Below are 21525 nucleotides of genomic sequence, written 5' to 3'. Positions count from 1 at the left end.
TACACTGTCGTTCCCGCTGATCAATTCACGCAGAAATTAACCAAGCTCAACATGTCGCTAAAAAAAAACAATGAGTTCATATGACAGTTGTTGCTATTCTGATGATTTTAACTACGACACTCGTACAAATAATTCTGTTTTAATGGTAATATATTTTTGAAGGTGAGATTCCCGAGCTCGTAGCTTTACAGCCGAGATACATCTTTCAACGAAAATCTTGCGCCTGCAACCTATAGTAGCGGAATAGTCGTGCATTACAAAAAAACAGGGGAGCAAAATTTTAATCGAAACAAAAGGCAAATGAATACAGAAAAGTATAAACTATGTGAGTACGTTAAAAGAGCAGAGTTATTTTTGGAGCGAAAAGTAAGCGACGCGATGAGATCACTATGGTGCATGCCATTTCTAGCGCTCGAGACATGAGAGCCGGGACTCGTAGCCGCTCGGCCTTTGGGCCGCCTCCCAGCGAGTCGCGGGCCGCGTACTTGACCAAGATACACCACGCCGCTTTGTCGCCGCGAACCATTTGTCCGAATGTTTGCGAAGCTGAGGCACATGCAACGCTGCGGCGCCTGACAACAACTGCGCGCTGCGGCGCGATCCCTTCGTTAACGCCGACGGCTCAACGTCGCGGCTTGAATGCACCTATGACATGCCTTCGTAATCTATCTGCTAAGCTGTTGTCAGTTAACGCCCTTTTTCAAGTGCAGAGATGTATTGCCGCGAATCATTTGTCCGAATGCCTGCGAAGCCGTAACACCATTCGGCATATCCAACGCTGCGGCGCCTGACAAGCACGCAGTTGTCGTCACCCAAACGCTTCGCAGGACGCTGTCTTTTGGAAAGCGGGGCCAGGAAACATGCTGTGCGCTGGCAGTATTGTTTGCACAGGCTGGTACACAGCAAAACTGTACCACCGGGCATGTTGCTGCTGAAGGTGACCTAACGAAATAAAATACCCTGAGCTGACATCTTGACTAGAGAAATAAATTTATCGAAGGAACTACGAGTTTCAAGATAACTGCCTGGGTGACAGCACATTTCTGCTCTTGAAAAATTGTGTTTGCAACTGACAACCGCTTAGCAGATAGACGTTGGGCCACCGGCGCTTTAGCGCCACTGCGCGCAGTTTGTCAGGCACCGCAGCGTTGGATATGACGAACGGTGTTACAGCTTCGCAGGCGTTCGGAAAAATGACTCGCGGCAACACATCTCCGCACTTGAAAAAGGGTGTTGGAAAATAACAACAGCTTAGCAGATAGATTACGAAGGCATGCCATATGCGCATCCAAGCCGCGACGTTGAGCCGTCGGCGTTTGCGAAGGGATCGCGCCGCAGCGCGCAGTTGTCAGGCGCCGCAGCGTTGCATATGCCTCAGCTTCGCAAATATTCGGACAAATGGTTCGCGGCGACAAAGCGGCGTGGTGTATCTTGGTCAAGTAAGTGGAACTCGAAGGCATACGCTGCAGTGCGAGTCAACGGAGCGAGCACGGGCGGCCAAATCACAGCGCACTCGGCTCTCGCGTCGCGATTGTTGATTCAGAGCTCTGCCTACCCCTATGACATGTGCGCGGGTGTTCATAAACGGCTCCTCTCGACTGCACGCGGGTCAAATGAACAAAAAATGGACAGCTAACAGCGCGATCGGAATCGGTAGCAACGGTAGTACTCACCTGGAAAACGACGCGCGAAGTGGCGTGTTGCCCGTCGGCACTCCCGTCGAGAAAGGCAAAATAAAGACACAAATACTATATATATATACAAGAAATATCGCGCGCCGAAGAGAATAGAAACACTTAGAAGCAATAAAAAAATACACTGGAATAGATAAAAATAAATAATAGAATCTAAAAACGGAGGATTAAGAGAAGACAAGCGACAAGACAATGCGATCTCAAGGCAGAGCGGCCAGGCGAGGGACAATCTCTCCCACATTTCCTCGCGCGCGGGCCGGGGCGCTTGAGGGATTTCGCAGAAGGTCTATGCATTATGCGGGACAAAAGGGTGTAAGACGACACCCTCCCCCCCCCCCCCCCCCCCTTTTTTTTTTAGAGTGTACAGGGTGAGATTTAGAAAATAAAACCCGGTGTTCTGGACCGCTTAAATAAACCACGCATCGAAGAGACCTGAAACTCCGCGAGAAAGCGCCGGTAGTGATGGTGATGAAGTGCAAAAAGTTGGAGCACGTGAGGATCAAAAGATACAAACGAAAAATAAAAATTCTTTATGAGCCGACGTCCACCTAAGCCTAATTTGCATTATACCGATATTTGAGATTATATGGGCGCCTGTAGTATTTTTTCAGTGAAAAAGCTTGTCAGTTTTAAAGACAATATTGTTTTCTTTCTTGCTCGCAAGTTTTTTCACTGACATCAATTGCTGCACACGCCCACAACCTCAAATCTAAGTTTGATGAATATTAGGCTTAGGTGGACGTCGGCTCATAAGTAATTTATTTTTCTTTTGTATCTTTTGATTCAGGTAATGTGATATGCATAACTTTCACATTTTATCACCAACGCTAGCAAGGATGTTATAAGTACTAGGAGGGGGCACGATGCAATATTGGTGAAGCCGTCATAAAAAAGTTTAAACGATATTGTGCCCAACGTGACCGCAGATCACTCTGGCAAATGGTGCGCGTGACATGTCACGTGTGAGATGGATGGTTTATTGTAGAAGGACTCCTTGCAGGCTTGCGCGCAAGGAGGTTATAAGTACAGGGTGTCACAAAAGAAAATTTACACTGTCTTTTTTACCGCAAAAAGAAACTAGGCATCGCCGAACGCTCATTCTCCGCCCAAAGGTAGAGCTAGGGGTCACAACCAGATGCCAAAGTTTCAACCCGATCCGATAACTTAATCAAAAGTTATAAATGATTTTCTGAAAATTTCAATGAGAAAATGGCGGCCGACGGAGTTTTCAAACACATGGGGCTCTATGGCACCAGAAACCGAAAACGGGCGAAAATGGGTTCCATTTTCCCATTGAAATTTTCAGAAAACCATTTATAACTTTTGATTAACTTGTCGGATCGGGCTGAAACTTTGGCGTCTGGTTGTGACTTTTAGCTCTACCTTCGGGCGGAAAATGAGCGTTCGGGGATGCCTAGTTTATTTTTGCCGTAAAAAAAACCGTGTAAATTTTCATTTGTGACACCCTGTACTATACTCCGCCTCAGCCTAAATGGACTAAAGCCCGATGCTACAGGCCGCCGGGTCCAATCACGAGCCTGTTAGAAACCACATGGTATATTTGCTCGGTCGTATGTATCAGTGCGCCAAGATGCGTCATGCGGAGGTGACTTTTTCGTCTGCTTATTGAGCCCTCGCGGCGGCTTCGTCTGCTTGCTACTACTGAAGACTACAAAAAGAGATTAAATACCATCTAAAAGCGATAGGGCGAAGAGAACCCGGGATCAGAGCCAGTGGCCATTAAGAAATGAAGACGAGTCAGGTAGAGTGTTTGACACAGGAGCGTATGTATGAATTGCGAGGGGAAGGGATATCCGGGTCAGACAAAAGTTGGAGTGGATTGGATTATCATGACTGAGGCGAAACAACTTTATGTCATTGTTGCCTGCACGCCGTCCAATTTCTCCAAACAGTTGACATGTTTACGAAATATGGCCAAGAACGTTTATGAAACTAAATATTATGTGCCTTTATTTTGCCAGTATAAAATAGCGCACTATTATAGCACAGAACTACATGCGTTAGATTAATGGTCTTTGCACTCTGCGTATCGGCATTTCTCTCGCGCACTCCTTCGCAATGCAGATGCAAGCTTTTCTGAGGCAGTGCTCCGCCCGCCAGCCTTCGGGCCCTAGTTCATCGTAGGGTGAGACATGAGTATAGGAGGGGGCACGTTGCAATACTGGTGAAGCCTAGTCATAAAAAATTTAAACGATGTTGTGGCCCAAAGTGACCGTAGATCTCTCTGGCAATAGGTGCGCGTGACATGTCATGTGTGAGATGGATGGTTGATTGTAGAAGGATTCCTTGCAGGCTTGCGCGCAAGGAGGTTATAAGTACTAGGGGGGGGGGGGGGGGGGGGGGGCACGTTGCAATACTGGTGAAGCCTAGTCATAAAAAGTTTAAACGATGTTGTGGCCAACGCGACCGTAGATCTCTCTGGCAATTGGTGCGCGTGACATGTCACATGTGAGATGGATAATTGATTGTAGAAGGACTGCTTGCAGGCTTGCGCGCAAGGAGGTTATAAGTACTAGGAGGGGGCACGTTGCAATACTGGTGAATAGAGTGCCTTCATACACACGCGCTTTTGCTTGAGTGGTGACATCTCAGCCATTTTGCCGCCCAATCGTTTTTTTTTTATGCATTTTGAAGTGCGCGCAATGCGGTGTCACTCAGCTCGAGCGCGTAGCTCTGGCTAATGCATAAACGTCATTTTACCGCCCAAGTCACGCACCGAGTGCGCGAGAGCGTCACGCGCTGGCACACTCGGGGCGACAATGGATGTCTTCACCCTGAGACAAACAGACATGTAGGCACCCTACTGGTGAAGCCTAGTCATAAAAAATTTAAACGATGTTGTGGCCAACGTGACTGTAGATCTCTCTGGCAATTGGTCCGCGTGACATATCACGTGTGAGATAGATGGTTGATTGTAGAAGGACTCCTTGCAGGCTTGCGCGCAAGGAGGTTATAAGTACTAGGAGAGGGCACGTTGCAATACTGGTGAAGCCTAGTCTAAAACAAATTTAAACGATGTTGTGGCCAACGTGACCGTAGATCTCTCTGGCAATTGGTGCGTGTGACATGTCACGTGTGAGATGGATGGTTGATTGTAGAAGGATTCCTTGCTGGCTTGCGAGCGCTCCGTCCGGTAGGTTTAATAAGATGAAGGCTAGATGAAGGCTAGCTACGGTCACGTGATGTGGTCACGTTGGCCTGATAAGTGAGGAGAGTAAGGAGGAAAATGAGAAAGAGGCGCTCGAGGCGTCAAGGGAGCATGGCTTGTGGAGGCTACGCGGCTGACATCATGCCCTCTCCTACCCTTCTATCCTCCTTGACTGCTAGAGTCACATTCCTACGGAGTTTCAGCTTTGTGCGATGCGTAACTTATTTATACGGACCAAAAAACCCGGTTCCATTTTCTCAGTCTCACCTGAGAATGCCGAATTAACATGGCTAGACTTACGCGCAGAATAGGCCTAGCCACCTTGTACAAGCTGGGGTCGCTGTGGATGACCACGGACAAGTCCGTCGGAACCGGACCCGACCGGCTGTTCTGAAGCCGCAAGTGAAGCAGGTACTCGGGTCCCAGCCCCTGTACCTGCGGTGAAGGCAGAGCCGGTTTAAGATTCGAGGGCCCTGTTCAAGAAAATGAGGGGGTCCTCTTTGTTTTGTAAATCACCATTTTTTGGTGCATTTATTTCAACGAAAGAATACCAAGTAAACTTCTACATATATTTCAGGTTTCGTAAGGCGGTGTTAATTAATATAAACATATATTTATGTAAAGCTTCTCCTATATATGCTGAATTACCATCACACTATACCAAACTATTTTATTGCTATGCTTCCTGAGTTGAACACGATAAGCGTCAGTTTTCTGGGGCATTCACGTGATAACAGAGATCACGTGACCATTTACGTGGACTCCCTTCCACAGTTTTTGTTTTTATTTTGATCGTGTTCGTCCTCCTCTCCAGGGACTCGGATCGTAACCGGAACCTAAACCGAAAGCCGTCTAGGGGCGGAAGTTTTTTGGTAAACGTTACCGGAACGAAACCGAGTGACCAATATATTGGGGACTTTTAGCAAACCGTTACCGTGTTCCGCGTGCCGCACTACCGGAGCCCTTGAAGCATGCTTTTAATTAAGCGCTCTTCCCACGGTCACGGTATCACCCAGCACGCATAAAAGCATCGGTTCGGTTTAAGTTATGTAAATAGCAAATTGAGGGAGAGACCTCTAGGTGGATTCTTCAAATGGCATCGGCATCTGTAGATGCAGACGGCATCGGTAAGTGGTTCTTTTCGTTAAAAATTAGAGGCAAAGTTGAATTTTTTCCAGATGAATAGGAAATTCAGTTTCGGTGGACATGCAATTGACAGAATAGTTCCTGTTGAATCAATTGTGTATTTCTGAGTTTATCGTTTTTATAGTTTATAAATAACCCCTTGATTCGGCTTCGACTACAACAAAATAAAAAAATAAAAAAAATTAGTCAATTCTTTTTTTGTAAGCATGATTTACGCACCGGCCATTTTCACAAAAAAAGTTGGTCGCAGTGTACCTGTCAAAGCTTTTGTAAAGTAGATCTGTTCGAATTAAAATCAAACACACTGTATGCGCGCCATATAACCGCTCATTCACACTGGAAGCGAATCCGCGTTCGCAAATAAGGGGTTGCTTACGCTGTTGCAGAAAGATCCAGTACAATTGCACGCGCACTCGATGACATCAATTGTGCGCGTGCAATTGTACTGGATCTTTATACAACCGCGTTCGCAACCGCTTTGCGAACGCGGATCCGCTTCCAGTGTGAATGAGCGGTTAGGGAGCTATATAAATGACCCGAAAGGGGAAAGTATCCCGCAGGATTTGAACCCACCACTGTGAGATTGTGAACCAAATGTTTTACCTGCTAAACTATTAAGAAAAAAAAAAAGATGTTTGCTTTTTTATGCGACAGCAAACATCTTCGCGCCTCCACAGGCGGCACAATCGCGGGTTGGGGCTTGGCGTACACCGGGCGCGGTCGCGCGCCTCGAGGCTTTGCAGACGTGTTGACGAGTGAGGACGGTTCCTCGAGCTCCTGTCATGCTGCGCCATCTTACGGTGTTTGTGAGAAATAGGAACGAATCTTCGACACGCTTCGTGCCGAGGTGGTGCCGTTCAGACACATCTCTCTTCCGCTGTGGCCACGACTGCTACGAAGCAGACGGCCGCAGAACGTATGCGAGCTTATCGGGAACGTAAGAAATGGCAAAAGCAACAGGAAGAGCCTTCACTGCAGGGGGCCCGGAGACGCATATGCCGACAAGTGTAAGGCCTATGAGACATTCTGCGCCTATACCAGTCTTTGTCAGCATGGTCAAACTTGTTTATTTGTCAAAAATATACATAAACGACTAATTTTTCTAAGAGTCCCCAAAAGGCCGTGCGCGAAGTGCGCAAAGAAGCATAAAAACGTTTTGTACCTGCACGCTCACGTCTTTATTCCCCGCAGCATTGATTAGGTGACACTGAAGTGAGCAAGAGAGAGGAAAGCAGAATAGGGCAGTTGCTCGCCCGTCTATTCACCGTCGTCTGCTACGGCCGGTTCCGTACAGCGCATTCCCGGCAATCTTATCGGCGCTGAAGACAGCACTGCACGTTTTGCAAAAGGTCTATTCAGCTGGCATTATCCTACTCGGAACTCGGGAAATTGCGCTTTTGCGATGACTACATTTATCCTGCCGGGCTATGTACCACCGTTCCAAAATGACTGACTGCTGACTTAAATAATGCTGCTTATTTCCTTATTCAATTGAAGTACCTCTACAGAAGTACATAAAATACATGAAATATAATAAATAAAAAAAATATAAATAAATGTTGCTAAAGTTGCAGCTTGGGTGAGTTGGCACGACATACTTTAAAAAGAAGGAAACAGCGCAAAAAACGACGGATCGGATGAAGGAAGACACGGACAGAGCGCTGTTTTCATCTTTCAAAAATATATAAATACAAAAATAAGCTTAAACGACGAATAAGCATATAAGTAAATACACATGAGTTGACAAAAAAAGACTATATGGTTCTATTGTTTTATGTGAGTTTATGAAATCTTGTTACATCATTTTCGTTGGCTATGGGCTGGCAGGTTATTCCAATCGAATATTGTTCGTGGTATGAATGACTGTGCATGATGTTTTTGTTGTTAAGGCAAATAGGGAAGCATTCTATTTTTCTTTTTACATTGCGTTTACATTTTTTTTTGTGTGATGAATAAGTCATACTCAACTCTTCAAGTAGATCGTAATTCGGACGTAGACATGACTCAACGAAACACGAGGGTACCTGTGCGGAGAGCTCCAGGCTGTGCCCCTGGTTCGGCGCGCTCACGGGCTGCAGATTGGAACCCAGAGCCCTGGCGTAGTGGCGCGCCGCCGTGACCCGCAGACGCTGCAGGTCCCGCTGGAAGCTCCGGTGCATCGCTGCATCGTTCAGACCCGTACACTGAGACATTGGCGTCCGAATCTGACTATACGGTACCAGGAACGCGTCTTCAAGTAATGTGTTTAACGCGTCAGAAAAAAAAGAAGAAGAAAAGTTTTGTAATTTTTGTTTGATGACGTAATGGTGTCGCGCTGTCGCCAACCGCGATCCTGGCGGTGTGACAGTGGTGGTGGTGGACGTGGCTGACGCCTGCTCTGCCGCAGGTTGCGCTACAGCTTTGCGGTCCACGGAAGCTTCGGCGACTGCAGGAGTTGGGATGCCGCGACGACGGTGACATTCGCATTTTCTCGTGCTTTTAAAGCGGTTGCTGTATAGACCTTTTCTGTGTACTCTCGCCCCCAGCAACCTAATAGGCGTATCCGGTATGGGTGACGAAAAAATAATCCAACGTTTCAACCTGCAAATAGTGAAAAAAATAAAGGGGAGGCAAAACGAGAAAGTGTGACGGTTACGCTTATATCTTAAATGCCTTCTATTGGCGTGGCAAAGGCAAAACAATGTTTTCGCCCATACTGGAAGTGACGACAATTCAAGATGGCGGCACCCTTGCGGAAAAGGTCTATAGGGCCAATCAATTTTAGGAGCCGCGTAAGCACGAAGTGTGTAGGCCACTCAGTCCGTAACCGCTAAACAATCTGAAAAAAAAAAAAATGTAATTGGTGCTAGGGATTGGGCGCCTGTCACCGGCGTGGAAGCCGAGTGCGCCGATGATTGAGTTATGGAGCTAGCACGCAGGAACGGGAGGAGCGCAAGCAGGTGGTGTGAGAAAGTGCGCGGAGAGGAGAGGGGGGGGGGGGAAAGACAAGAAAGAGAGGAGCAGGAACCGGTGGGGGGTGGACAAAGAGCGCGCGGAACGAGGAGTGGAAAGGGCAGGAAAGTGCGCTTCCCCTCTCTTGGTGACCGAGAAAATTCAGCATCGCACACTTTTGAACACCAAGTAAGAGGAGGAGAGGGAAGCTGCTTTTGTAAGAATTTTGAGTGACGGGTTAATCTTCTATAATCTTCTGGGGGGAGAATAGCGACGCCTGTACAAATCTGTGAGGCACAAAGGAGGATCCTGATAAGAGGGGAGCTCCTTCTTCCCCTCTTCTTTGGAGGGCAACGGAAGTGACGTCCTGTGCAAGGAGCCTATACGCGTAGTGCTGAAAGGAAACGCGAGCAGCGTTATCAAGAAACTATGGTGTGACGTGGTCTGTTTCCTTATTAACTCCTGCCCTAGGCACCACCTGACCTATAAGCACCACCCACCCCATGCACCGAAAGACTGAGGGTCACTCTGCGGTTACACCCGAACTATGTACTACCGATCCTATAAAAGCTACCGATTTAAACGCGTTTGACAGAACGACCAAACATGAAACCATTTTTTTTTTCCAGAACGTTTACGCCCCACCGCCAGGATCGTGACATTCGACAGCATGACACACCGGCTTTCCTGACGTCATTTGTTGCCCCTTCGGTACACCATTCATGGGCGGATAGGGACGCTAAACACACCAGTCGTAGGGGAGTTCCAGGCAGCGTATACCGTGGCCCACTGCGTTACGACCACTTGTGGTTGTAACGACCGAGGTCCGCGCAACGCGTCGTAGCGGAACGCCAGGAGCCGTAATACAGTCGACCCAAACGCAGATGTTTGAACCAGCCTTCGTGCTGAGCCACGGGGTGTCGAGCTAGCAAAGCGCAACGACGACGACACGAAGATCTGTTGCGCAACAGCCCGTTTGACCGTAAAGGCCCGTTCGCACTCTTGCGACTGAGTAAGACCGAGAGAGACGAGACCGGTTTTTAAGCCTCTTGCGATCTCTTAGGATCAGCTCCGCTGCAGCGGAGCTGATCCTAAGTCGGAAGAGGCTGAAAAACCGGTCTGGTCTCTCTCGGTCGTACTCGGTTGCAAGAGTGTGAACAGTCGCAAGAGGCTGAAAAACCGGTCTGGTCTCTCTCGGTCGTACTCGGTTGCAAGAGTGTGAACGGGCCTTTAGTCCCGTGCGCCTAGACGTTTCCGCAAAAGAAGCTCGATAGCCAGTCATTGGGATGTACAACGTACCCCCCCCCCCCAAAAAAAAAAAAAAAAAAAAAAATAGTGGGGGTTTGTTTTGTTTTTGCAAAATTCAAGGACACCTTTGAACGCTTAAGGCCAGTTCACACTCTTGCAACCAAGTACGACTGAGAGAGACGAGACCGGTTTTTAAGCCTCTTGCGATCTTTTAGGACCAGCTCCGCTGCATCACATTCGGTCCTAAGAAGTTGCAAAAGGCTTAAAAACCGGTCTGGTCTCTCTCGGTCGTACTCGGTTGCAAGAGTGTGAACGGGCCTTTAGTCCCGTGCGCCTAGACGTTTCCGCAAAAGAAGCTCGATAGCCAGTCATTGGGATGTACAACGTACCCCCCCCCCCCCCAAAAAAAAAAAAATAGTGGGGGTTTGTTTTGTTTTTGCAAAATTCAAGGACACCTTTGAACGCTTAAGGCCAGTTCACACTCTTGCAACCAAGTACGACTGAGAGAGACGAGACCGGTTTTTAAGCCTCTTGCGATCTTTTAGGACCAGCTCCGCTGCATCACATTCGGTCCTAAGAAGTTGCAAAAGGCTTAAAAACCGGTCTGGTCTCTCTCGGTCGTACTCGGTTGCAAGAGTGTGAACGGGCCTTTAGTCCCGTGCGCCTAGACGTTTCCGCAAAAGAAGCTCGATAGCCAGTCATTGGGATGTACAACGTACCCCCCCCCCAAAAAAAAAAAAAAAAAAATAGTGGGGGTTTGTTTTGTTTTTGCAAAATTCAAGGACACCTTTGAACGCTTAAGGCCAGTTCACACTCTTGCAACCAAGTACGACTGAGAGAGACGAGACCGGTTTTTAAGCCTCTTGCGATCTTTTAGGACCAGCTCCGCTGCATCACATTCGGTCCTAAGAAGTTGCAAAAGGCTTAAAAACCGGTCTGGTCTCTCTCGGTCGTACTCGGTTGCAAGAGTGTGAACGGGCCTTTAGTCCCGTGCGCCTAGACGTTTCCGCAAAAGAAGCTCGATAGCCAGTCATTGGGATGTACAACGTACCCCCCCCCCCCAAAAAAAAAAAAAAAAAAAAAATAGTGGGGGTTTGTTTTGTTTTTGCAAAATTCAAGGACACCTTTGAACGCTTAAGGCCCGTTCACACTCTTGCAACCAAGTACGACTGAGAGAGACGAGACCGGTTTTTAAGCCTCTTGCGATCTTTTAGGACCAGCTCCGCTGCATCACATTCGGTCCTAAGAAGTAGCAAAAGGCTTAAAAACCGGTCTGGTCTCTCTCGGTCTTACTCAGTCGCAAGAGTGTGAACGGCGCTTTAGCCTCAGCCCAAATATAGCGCTGGCGGTCCGAACAAGATCCCGAAGCTTATTTTATAAATACGACTGGGCGTAGATTAAAACATTATCTCGATTAATCCCTACCCTTTAAGCGGACAATTAATTTAATAATTGGATGTGTTGACATTTGGACATAATATCTAAAAGAAAGTGTAACACTACACATTTTTATTTTAAATATTTCTTGCTATGTCAACAATGGCGAAATGTACAGCCTCGTCTAAAACTTAATGCTGTACCGCAAAAAAGAAAAAAAAAAAGAAAAAAAAAGACACACAAAAACAATTAAAAACGAAAACACGGACATCAATTCTTAGAATGAAGTATTTGTACATTCTTATTTAAAGCCTATGTTCACTATAGATTGCAATCATAGAGAATGCTAAGTGCACCGTGGACTACAAGAGTGCGCCCTGCTAAAATAAAATAAGTGCCCTCTAGTACTGAAGTAAGCATTTCTACTATCTCCTCGAAATTGCTATCCGCGATCCGAACCATTTAACCTGTTAAAAAGATTAACCAAAATTAAGCTATTAATAGACCAATCGAAAGGTTTTGTGCTACATTGTCAAGGCGAGCGTAGCTTCCACTTTGGTGCAGACCCGCACTGCTACGAGAGCGCGTGGCTTCGTCTTTTGCGCCACATTTGCAAGCGCTCGCGCAACTATAGCTTCGTCCGAGTTGGAACACTGTTAAATCTAAGCTATAGCTTTGACAACGTAGGGGGAAACAAATAAATAACTTATAACTTTTGAATCAGATAACGGCTAGTTCTGAAACTTTGGTACCTAGTTTGCTCCTTTTGGGCGAAGCGTTGGGCGATGCGGAGTTTATGTTTGAAGAAAAGAAAGAAAAAGCATGAGCCATTCCACTTTGTGAAGGTAGATGACCAGCGAAGCTGTTAAGCACACGATACACACATGACACAGCATTTTGAACAAAGGTACGAACACATTTATTGTCTTGATCGGTGGTCATCGTCACTAAAGGTACGCACACACGTGTCGAGGGCTATCGCCGCCCCGAGGAGCCGGAAGAAACTAGACACGTGCGACGGGACCGCCATCCGGCGGATGGAAAGGAAACTAGGCACGCAAACGGGGCTTGGAACGACGGCAAAGAGACTCTTAGTTTTTGTTGACGCACACGAAAAATTCATTGAGCTCTAGCCATAACTTAGATTCGTTGTAAAAACAGCAAAATCTGTTTTTAATTTCACAATCATTAAATCGAGCAACTGCTCAATAGTGTGACTGAAGGGCATGTGGGACTCGACCAGAATTTGGAGAAAACTCAGACTGACATGCATTTTAAAAGCACCTGCCCGTCAACGTTACCCCGCAGAGCACTAAGAAAGCCAACTGCTAGGATCTAATGCTCTGGAAATGACGAAACCGAAAATACGTTTAGAGTTGCAAACGAAATCTGCGATGGGCACTGAGCAACAAGTGAGCAGTTGAAACTTCATACTCAGTGTCGTAGACTTTCAGGTTTAAACATCTTTTCGACCTCGTCCTATTCCTCGCCATTCCCCTGCTTAGATGATTGGTTCCCCGAGAGCATTTTTTTTTCGCAGAGCACTCAGGGAACCAATTATCTCAATAAAAAAAGAACGGTTAAAGTACGGTCGGGCTGGTGTAAGTTATACATGATGATTGAAACCTGAGACTGTGGTTTGAAAAACGGAAACTTGTGAAGTAGGTTTTTATTCCTACTCCGCGAGTTTCCGTTTTTCAAACCACAGTCTCGGGTTTCAATCATCATGTACAATTATCTCCGCAGGGCCTCCCACCTTCGCCCGACCTCAACCAATGGCGGCGCTCGCTTCCATACATCGTCATCGCGCGTTCCCTCCGTGTTTTGTGTGTTGCGCTTTGATTGGTGTGGCCTTCCTTTCGTTCCGACGGTCCAAACACGGGGAGAGCTTGCATATCCCCATAGCTATGCAAATAGCTACCCCAAAAAATAAATTGGGGGAAAAAGTTCCTTTCCGTACTGACACTGTGCCTCAGTGTAGATTTGCAAACTTGCCGGCTGTTTATGACCCATTTCAGATTTTTAGGGAAATTTTGTTATCTCTATATGGTCAGGCAATCTGACTAGCTGGAGAAAATCGGACGAAGGGCTGTCTTCACACAGAACACGACTCCGACTTTTGTCGAGCATGATTTCGCGCTCCCATAGCGGACGTTAATCCGCTGTGCGTGCGAGCTTAAAATCGTCTGAGACAAACATCGGAGGGTGTGAGGACGGCCCTTTTACATGACCATTCATATAATTTAAAATATACAAAACAGAAAGCTCAATAAACGCGAGAGTTCACATTCAGCCATTGATACCCAAGTAACGTCTCGTTGTATCGGCTATGTTCATGCAACTGCCATATTCCTTCGCCTCTCGGTTTCGGCCTAAAATGCGCGTGCTTTCCTCTGGCACATCGAGTTGCTCACCGACTGAGTGCTCCCGTTCCCGCATGGTCTGGTCCACGAAGAGCTTGGTCTTTTTGGGCAGACTCCACTTGGCTGGACCAGGAGTCGGCGTGGCCACGGGTTCCTTCTGAAGTTGGGCGCCGCGCTTGAGGATCAGCACCGTCAGGCCGCCGCCTGCGACAGTACATCATCTGTCTTTCGAAAACGCCACGGGGCTTATCGGAGAGCCGCGTGGTACAGTCTATCACTATCTACGAGGACAAATACCGTCCTATATACCGCCTCCCCCTGCCATAAGGACAAATACATCTACAGGCAGGATGATTCAAAAGGAAATCAAAGACAAGTTCGTTTAATCAATCAACCTATATGCCCCCGGGCATGTAATTATGTAAAATCGTTTGAATCTTCTACATATCGACAAACTTCATTGGCGAAAACCAGAAACGTTGCGATTGGTGTGCTCGGTGAAGATCGCAAGCTTTCGTGATCCCCAAGATAAAGGGACTATAGGTGGCCGGAACCAGCGCAACCAACTCCTGGTTAACGTGTCTGGAGTAAGCGGATCGTGTGGCAATTGGAAGTGCAATTTCTGCTCGACTTCATAAGTCATGAATGTTGATATTACAATAAAACGCAGGCGCGAGAGCATGCTGTCAAACTAATATTTGTCAACTCGCAGTCACATGAAAAGCAGGCACTTTTATAAAGCGATACCAAATACTTTACTAGGGGGAATATAGGACACTCCCTGAGCACACATCTAAAAGACGACAACGAAGATCCGCGGAAGCATGCGTGACGGAGGCAGCGGCACGAGCTGTCTCGTGAACTGTTGCCTCCTCTATAAGAAACAACAGTTATGGTGGCGTCACGGATGCGTGGACACTTAGTGAGATTGATCTATTCACTTTTTTACGTCTGACCGTCGATACCGAGAGGCCGAGCAATACTGAAACAGGATGACAAATCCAGCCGCAGAAGGTGCGGCCAAGAACTCTACGATGGCTCCTGAAGGGGCCTCAGTGATAAAACGAAGCGGCAAAGTAAGTAGAGGACACATAAAAATGGCATATTAGTTATTTGGCAGAGAAACGTCTGTGAATAGGCGGCGTGTTCTGTTTTTTTAGAAGCAGCGGGAGCCCTTGCAGTGCCAACGTGGCCCTGCAGGTTGCAGGAAGAATAGGGTCACGTAACAGCAGAAGGAACTGGTGGACGCGGCATGTCCCTACACTGCAAGCTGCACCGACCTCATCATGCGTGTTGGCTGCCGCTACACTTGTAAGAGGTTGTACACGCTGTCAAGCTACTTTACTAAGCGGAGTCTTTACTGGACTGACCTTCCCCACGAGGCGTGCTTACCTGTGCCCACGAGCACCAGGGCGTTCTCCTCTCTGCCGAGGCGGCCGAAGCGCATGGCGGACACGTCGTCGTCCGTGTCCAGGGAGTCGACGGCCGCCCCGTCGCCGCTTCGGTGCAGGGCCACGGTCCGCCCGCGGAGGGCCACGGCCAGCAGGGACACGCCGGGACGGCACACGGGCGACACGCACAGAGGCTGCCCGGACAGCGGCACGCTCCACAGTCGTTGGCCCTGCGGCACGTCGACAGCCCCCACATCCTAAAGCCGCGGTCACATCGTGCAAAAGACAATCTGCAGACAACGTCTGAAGCGTGTTTCTTCCTTGTATGGACGGTCACATCGGTCATACACAAATTGTCCGCAGACATGTGTGAAGCGTAAACATGTGCATGAAGGCTTGGAACATGCCTTAGTCCTGTTCGCAGATAATCATGTCATCATGTCTGCAAAGCGTTTGGGAGAACCAACGGCTGCAATATATGGAGGGAGCAATTCTAAACGAATTACGAGGCTGCACATGTTCTTAAACGAAAAAACAAAATTAAAAAAATGAGAAAAAACGACAACACATTTTTTCATGCTGAATGCCACAGCGCAGACTATTTTTTGGTTGCCTAAACATACGTTTACCCTCGTAATTCACTGCAGATTGCAGTGATTGCCTCTCGCAAGTGCTCTGCGGGAGAGTAGGCGCTCCGGGTTATTTTGAGTGCATACGTTGCTACGACAAGACTTCGCATTGTTCCAGAGCACGACACGCCTCGCCGAGCAAAAGAGGTTGGCCGGTCTTGCGCATTAAACAGGAATCGTTTGGCTTGTAGTCTAATCCTGCTTGTACCATGTTGCCATAGAATTTTAAGCGCACGGGTTTCGCGCTCTGCCATTAACACCCAAAGTGATCATGTTCCAAGGGCCGATCATGGGCACAGCTTTCTACTGGTATCATGTGTAATGCCCTCATAGCCCTGGGTACCATTGTGCAATGCTCTGAGCTGTGAGATTGCCTCGTCCTCCCTTGCTAGCCCTTTCTACGGAGGTTCTCAGAATGCCGATTCACGGATGTCCTTTAGGCGTACACAGGGGAAAGATTTGTGTCGCCAGGTTTACCAACCGTGTGATATATATCGGTGATCTGGTTCTTTGTGAAGCCCAATCTGGCGCTATCGTGGTTGCACCACCATTTGAGTTCCACAATAGAAAAAGTAGACACCTCCGCGATAAGTGCTCCACAGGAACATGAAGACCATGCTGCTTGGTACTACACGGCCATCATCCACCAGTCTTTACCAAGAGTCAATGAACTAACACTTGGAGGGTACCGCGACGCACCTTAATGGAGTAAGCCCTGAGGACGTCGTCGGTGCACGCAACGACCAGCTGGCCTTCCAGGTGACATAGCCCAACGGCGGCAGCGCCAGGCTCTGCCAGAAGTTTGGCCGCCTTGTGGCCCCTGTAACGAGGAAATGATGTAACACATTGAACGTGGAAAAGCACACGATTCTGCACGAGCACTTAAAACAGCACATCTGATTTTCCTTTCTCAGAGAAGAATGCTTGTTTTTAAGGTTCGGCGTGTCCTCAGTGCTAAACACATGCTGTTAAGCTGTGTTTATTGTGATGACTTTCTGCAGTGGAACTTACAGAGATTGTGGGTACTTAAATGCGTCTCACGGCAGACATTTATGTCGCAGGCGCGCTGCTCATACATCATACAAAAGACTGCAAACACGAGTCACCGCAATATCCGTGGTTCGAATGCCACGTGCCAAGTTTCACCTTGAACTCATTGCCACGCGGCACTCGAAGCACGGATCTCGCGGTGACTCGCGTTCGAATCTCTATGCAGACCGTCTTTTGTATGATGCATAAGCAGTGCGAACCCGGCTTATGCCTGATTCACATGGTGCGAATAGGCCTGCGATTTCGCAATTTCGACGCCGTTCTTGCGGCACAACGCAGTTGCGGTGCGAATTCGACAAATTCGCAACTCCGCATTTTGCCAAACTTTCTTTGCGAACGGCCGCTTTTGCGAAGGGCACGGACAGCCAATCAAACGCGGCTCGTGAAAGACGTCACGGTGGTCATAGCAACGTGGGAATCAAAAATACGAAAAATGCGTCACCTACGTCGTCGTCTTCGAAATTCGCTGCTGGGGTGGGGCGGCGGATGTGCTTCTTCCATGTGAATATTTTTCGCCGGGGGATGTAAGCTTCAGTACGGCATTAAAACAAACTGGCGTTTGCGTACCACGAGAGGGTTGTGGTTGCTTCCTTTGTAAAATTGCAGGCGATAACAATTGACGCTTCTGTTCGATCACTTTGCGTAAGGGACTCGTGGCATAGAAAAAAGACCCTTTCTTCAAATCTGTTTGCAGATGACGCGAAGGTCTGTCTAGAAACTGAGAAACGCTGAACAGAACCTTGTTATTAAAGCCATTTGATAGAAATCGAGCTTCAGATTTTTACGTATAGTGAAAATAACTAATTGATATGTAAACGCGCTGGACGCGTGCTACGCGAGCGACACGCGTGTAAAATGGCTTTAATTACAAAGTGCCGATCAGCGATTCTCTGTTTCTGGACAGACCTTCGTGTCAGATCTCCAAACAGATTTCAAGAAAGGGTCTTTCTACTATTCAATGAGTCCCCTACGCAAATGTCACACGTGCCACGCGTGACATTTGTCATAGAAATCTTGTGACAATTTGGTTTTGTGCATAGTTTGCGATTATTTCACCAACATGATTGTTTTGGCTTTTTTTTTTGCATCTGAAAACCTGTGGTTTTTTTATTTATGTCGTTTCCTTTAACTTCAGTGTTTTTGTCATGTTCGCAATCGCTAATATTGTTTTGAATTTAAAAAAAAGCTTAATATTAACGTTAGCTTGTTCATGCTGACCTACACTGAGGAAGTACAGAATGTGTTTTGCACGTCCAGCGTGTCGTTCATTTCATGAAAGTCGGCCGATAAAACGAATTCTGTGTTTGGTAAAGACCCGATTGGGCAGCGTAGGTTCGACGAAAACAGTAAAATAGCACCTTACCCTGTGGGGAATCAGCCAGTACTCTGTCGATCTACTTTGGGCTATACCTGCCACAAAAAGTGTCCGCCAGTTTGTCCGTAAAAGGGGCAAAGACCACAACCAATTTTCTACAAAAAAAAATTGACTGATTTGCAGGCAACAGGTCCGGGGTGGAAATGAACTAGAGAGATGACATGATGCAGGGGTGATTCAGAAACCAATTTTTTTATTACTGGCTTTAAATGTTGAAAGATAACAACTAACGAAAGACAAAAAAGATGCAATTACAAAAGAAAAAAAAAAATCAAACAGGCTCACCTTTTTGGCAGACATCAAATATGAATAAAGAGGAACATAACACGTTGCTGGAGTCATGGGGTGCACCGGCGCCAAAAGGCAAATATTTGCATTGTGCGCCGGTGTTGCAAGGCCGCCCACTCATCTACGCACGCCACCGACGATCCGAGTACCCCTTGGCAATGGCCAGACGAAATCGACCCCTACGTGACCCGGAAGCTACAACGCAAGGCACGACGAGAAGGAAACTCGCCGTGCCTTCTGTTATAGTTTCGTCGTAACCACATAACCCCCTACAGGCCACCCCACACTGCAGAGAGGGCAGATGCTACACTTCTTCGGCGTGTACAAACACACTCCCTCTCAACACTACACTACCTCCAGCACGTTGCAGATTTACCTGAACCACCTAAATGCACATACTTCCGGAGACTACTCAAATAACTCTCACACACCAAGTTAAAAGGAAGCTGAAGCGGTTTTGTATTTGAGGAAACAGACTTAAGTCGGCTTCATTTCACCTCCAGGATCTCGAATATCGAAATTATTTTTTTTATAATTTGGGGCATGGAGGTTGCAGAAAATCATTTTCAGAGTACCACCGAAGGCCCTCCTTCCAGGAGCGTGTCGCCATAAAAGGAGTTCTCGCAATCTTCCTTCCAGCAGCGTCCACCACAGCTATGCACGCGTACTCTTGCTATTTTTTTTTTAAGAAGGGCATAAAAAGGTGTCAACACTTGTGCCAGTACGGGGGATTACACCTGCCAAGCTAGGGATTGCATGCGCGGCCCTCGAGTGACACGAGCTTTGCGGCCGAAAGGCCCTCTTATGACGCCACGACGGGTCGGGTGTTTTTCGTGTTTTCTCGCGTTAAGTTACATCTTCGGGGAAAACGAACGCGATATTCATATCCACGGGATAAAACTACGCTAGAATCAAGCTCTATCTCATTTTTTTTAAAGAAGTGTTCCAGCTTCCCTTTAAGGACTGCGCCTCAGCTCAGGATCTTGCAGAACGTGCACTGAAAACACTCGTCCCACTTATCCAACCAAGGATCTCAGAGAACTGTGTCACTCCTCCACGGGCGGCAGAGTATAAATTACGTCCACCCCTAGTTAAGCACATTAATAGCGTACATGAACAGGGAGAGTCCCTAATTTCATCCCCCTCCAGTAGCACCGGTCTTGGTACAATACAAATGTTTCACTTTCTCTGTTCAAAGTCCTAGTGGGCCTCACACGGAAGCCGTCTCTCACCAGAGCGCCCGTTCAAACGTAGCGAACTCGCAGCGGCAGAATATTGTTGTAATGGTGGCCTCAGCTCCCTGTTCCACCGGAAATAGGTCAGACGATCCTCACACACAAAAACTTGAAAACTTCGCGATTTGTCACCATACCGCTGACACTACTTAGGATTTCAGTCCAGCGCGGTTCCTTCGTCATGACACTGCAGCTTCCTTTACCAAGTACCTGCGGTACAGGTCTCTCACTGCGGTGGCCACTATGTTGCATTTTCGGAGAGATTGGTCGACGTGCCCCGATCTCAGCCTCGGTAGGTGGAGCAACGCGTTTGTCTGTTGAGAGACCTCCTTGCACCACTGGCCATCAACGATGTTGCCGAAGTGGTCGACTTCAATCAGCATTGGCATTTAGCATGTGCAACTTGTCGTCTTGTAGGTAGTTGTGCAGTACACAAGCTGCGCGGACGACTCCAGTGGCGTGGTCTGGGAGGAGGTCGATTGGCCTGCGAAAGATGCAAAATCTAGTAGCCAAAATTTCGAATGCGTTCTGGACGCACCTTCTGGAAATGGGACAAAGACAACACTGTGATTTTTGTTATTATAATGCAAGTGCAACAATTCTAAAGGTTACCTCGCTCTACACAGTCGATAGTTGAATATTTTTAGATAATCGCTGAGGTATCAACCAGGACAGGGCCTCAGAAAGTCCGACCTCAGTTGAAATGCCTCGTCTCCAACGAAGACGGCCGCGGCGATAACATGGGAAGATGGCAGCAGATTTGGTGGTGGACAATTCAAGGCAGCTTGACTGAGGCACTGTCCTATCCTTGATGCCTTGAAGACGCCACCATCACTTTGGTGGCCATACGCTCCAGCGTCTGTGGCCATAAACCTCGACTTGCTGTCCACGACGGCCATCAGCACTACAGAGTAGGTTACCCTGAAAAGCCGAATGTTACGTCACTTCATGCGCTCTTCCAAAACATGATATGTGTTAAAGTAAATTTGTAGACCCATAAACAGCACCTTGTAGTTATAGTACAGGCTTCAAGAATCGGCAAGGGCTTCGATATGTCCGTGTTTTCCGTCAACGTTCCCCACACAATGAGGAAAATTCCGCCCTGTCTCAAAACCCTTGGCAATTTCCCTTGGTCTGTGATTCTTGATGGGAGCTAGAAGTACAGCACAAAGTTCACACATGGTTTTACGTTGTTATTTAAAAGCCGTTCATGTAATCTTTACCTATAGTAATACTGGTAATAAATGCATCCTCAAATATGAGAAATACTTGTTGACGTTTAACAATTGCGAATAATTTTTTAACTGGATCTGAAAAGCTGTGTGTCTGTCTTTTTTTTTCTCCCTCGTTCCTTTTTTTCTACGTTCAGCTGGAAACTTTCAGAAGCATGTTTAGCCAACTAGCCCAGCTCCAGGCACACACCACTTACTTTTGTAAGCTATCATATTATGCCCAAGTCAGGCCGGTGTCAGACTGCTTATACAAAAGACAAAAAACAGTCTGCAGACATCGATCGAACGCGACTCACTGACGCATCTGTGTTTCATAAGCCGCGTGACAGGCTGCTCCTTTCATTGGTTGCCGTGCGACATAAAAAAGCAGGGATGCTGCGGTGCCTCAAATTACTAT

General features: G+C 47.4%; 1 protein-coding gene across 1 annotated transcript in view; it reads right to left on the bottom strand.

Moving 5' to 3' along the window:
* The window catches only part of LOC8036765 (Bardet-Biedl syndrome 1 protein), a 48234-nt gene that overhangs the window by 8716 nt on the left and 17993 nt on the right, over positions 1-21525 (bottom strand). The window contains exons 10-14 of the mRNA XM_042293659.1: positions 16648-16768; positions 15321-15576; positions 13980-14132; positions 8034-8170; positions 5164-5298 (exon numbers count right to left, since the gene is read on the bottom strand). Coding sequence (XP_042149593.1) covers positions 5164-5298; positions 8034-8170; positions 13980-14132; positions 15321-15576; positions 16648-16768 — 802 coding nt within the window. The remainder of the gene's footprint in view (positions 1-5163; positions 5299-8033; positions 8171-13979; positions 14133-15320; positions 15577-16647; positions 16769-21525) is intronic.

This window comes from Ixodes scapularis, unplaced genomic scaffold (assembly GCF_016920785.2).
Source record: "Ixodes scapularis isolate PalLabHiFi unplaced genomic scaffold, ASM1692078v2 PGA_scaffold4__175_contigs__length_147842914, whole genome shotgun sequence".
Classification (NCBI taxonomy): domain Eukaryota; kingdom Metazoa; phylum Arthropoda; class Arachnida; order Ixodida; family Ixodidae; genus Ixodes; species Ixodes scapularis.
Note: the sequence above shows the minus strand (reverse complement) of the source record. Positions and strands in the feature narration are given on the sequence as shown.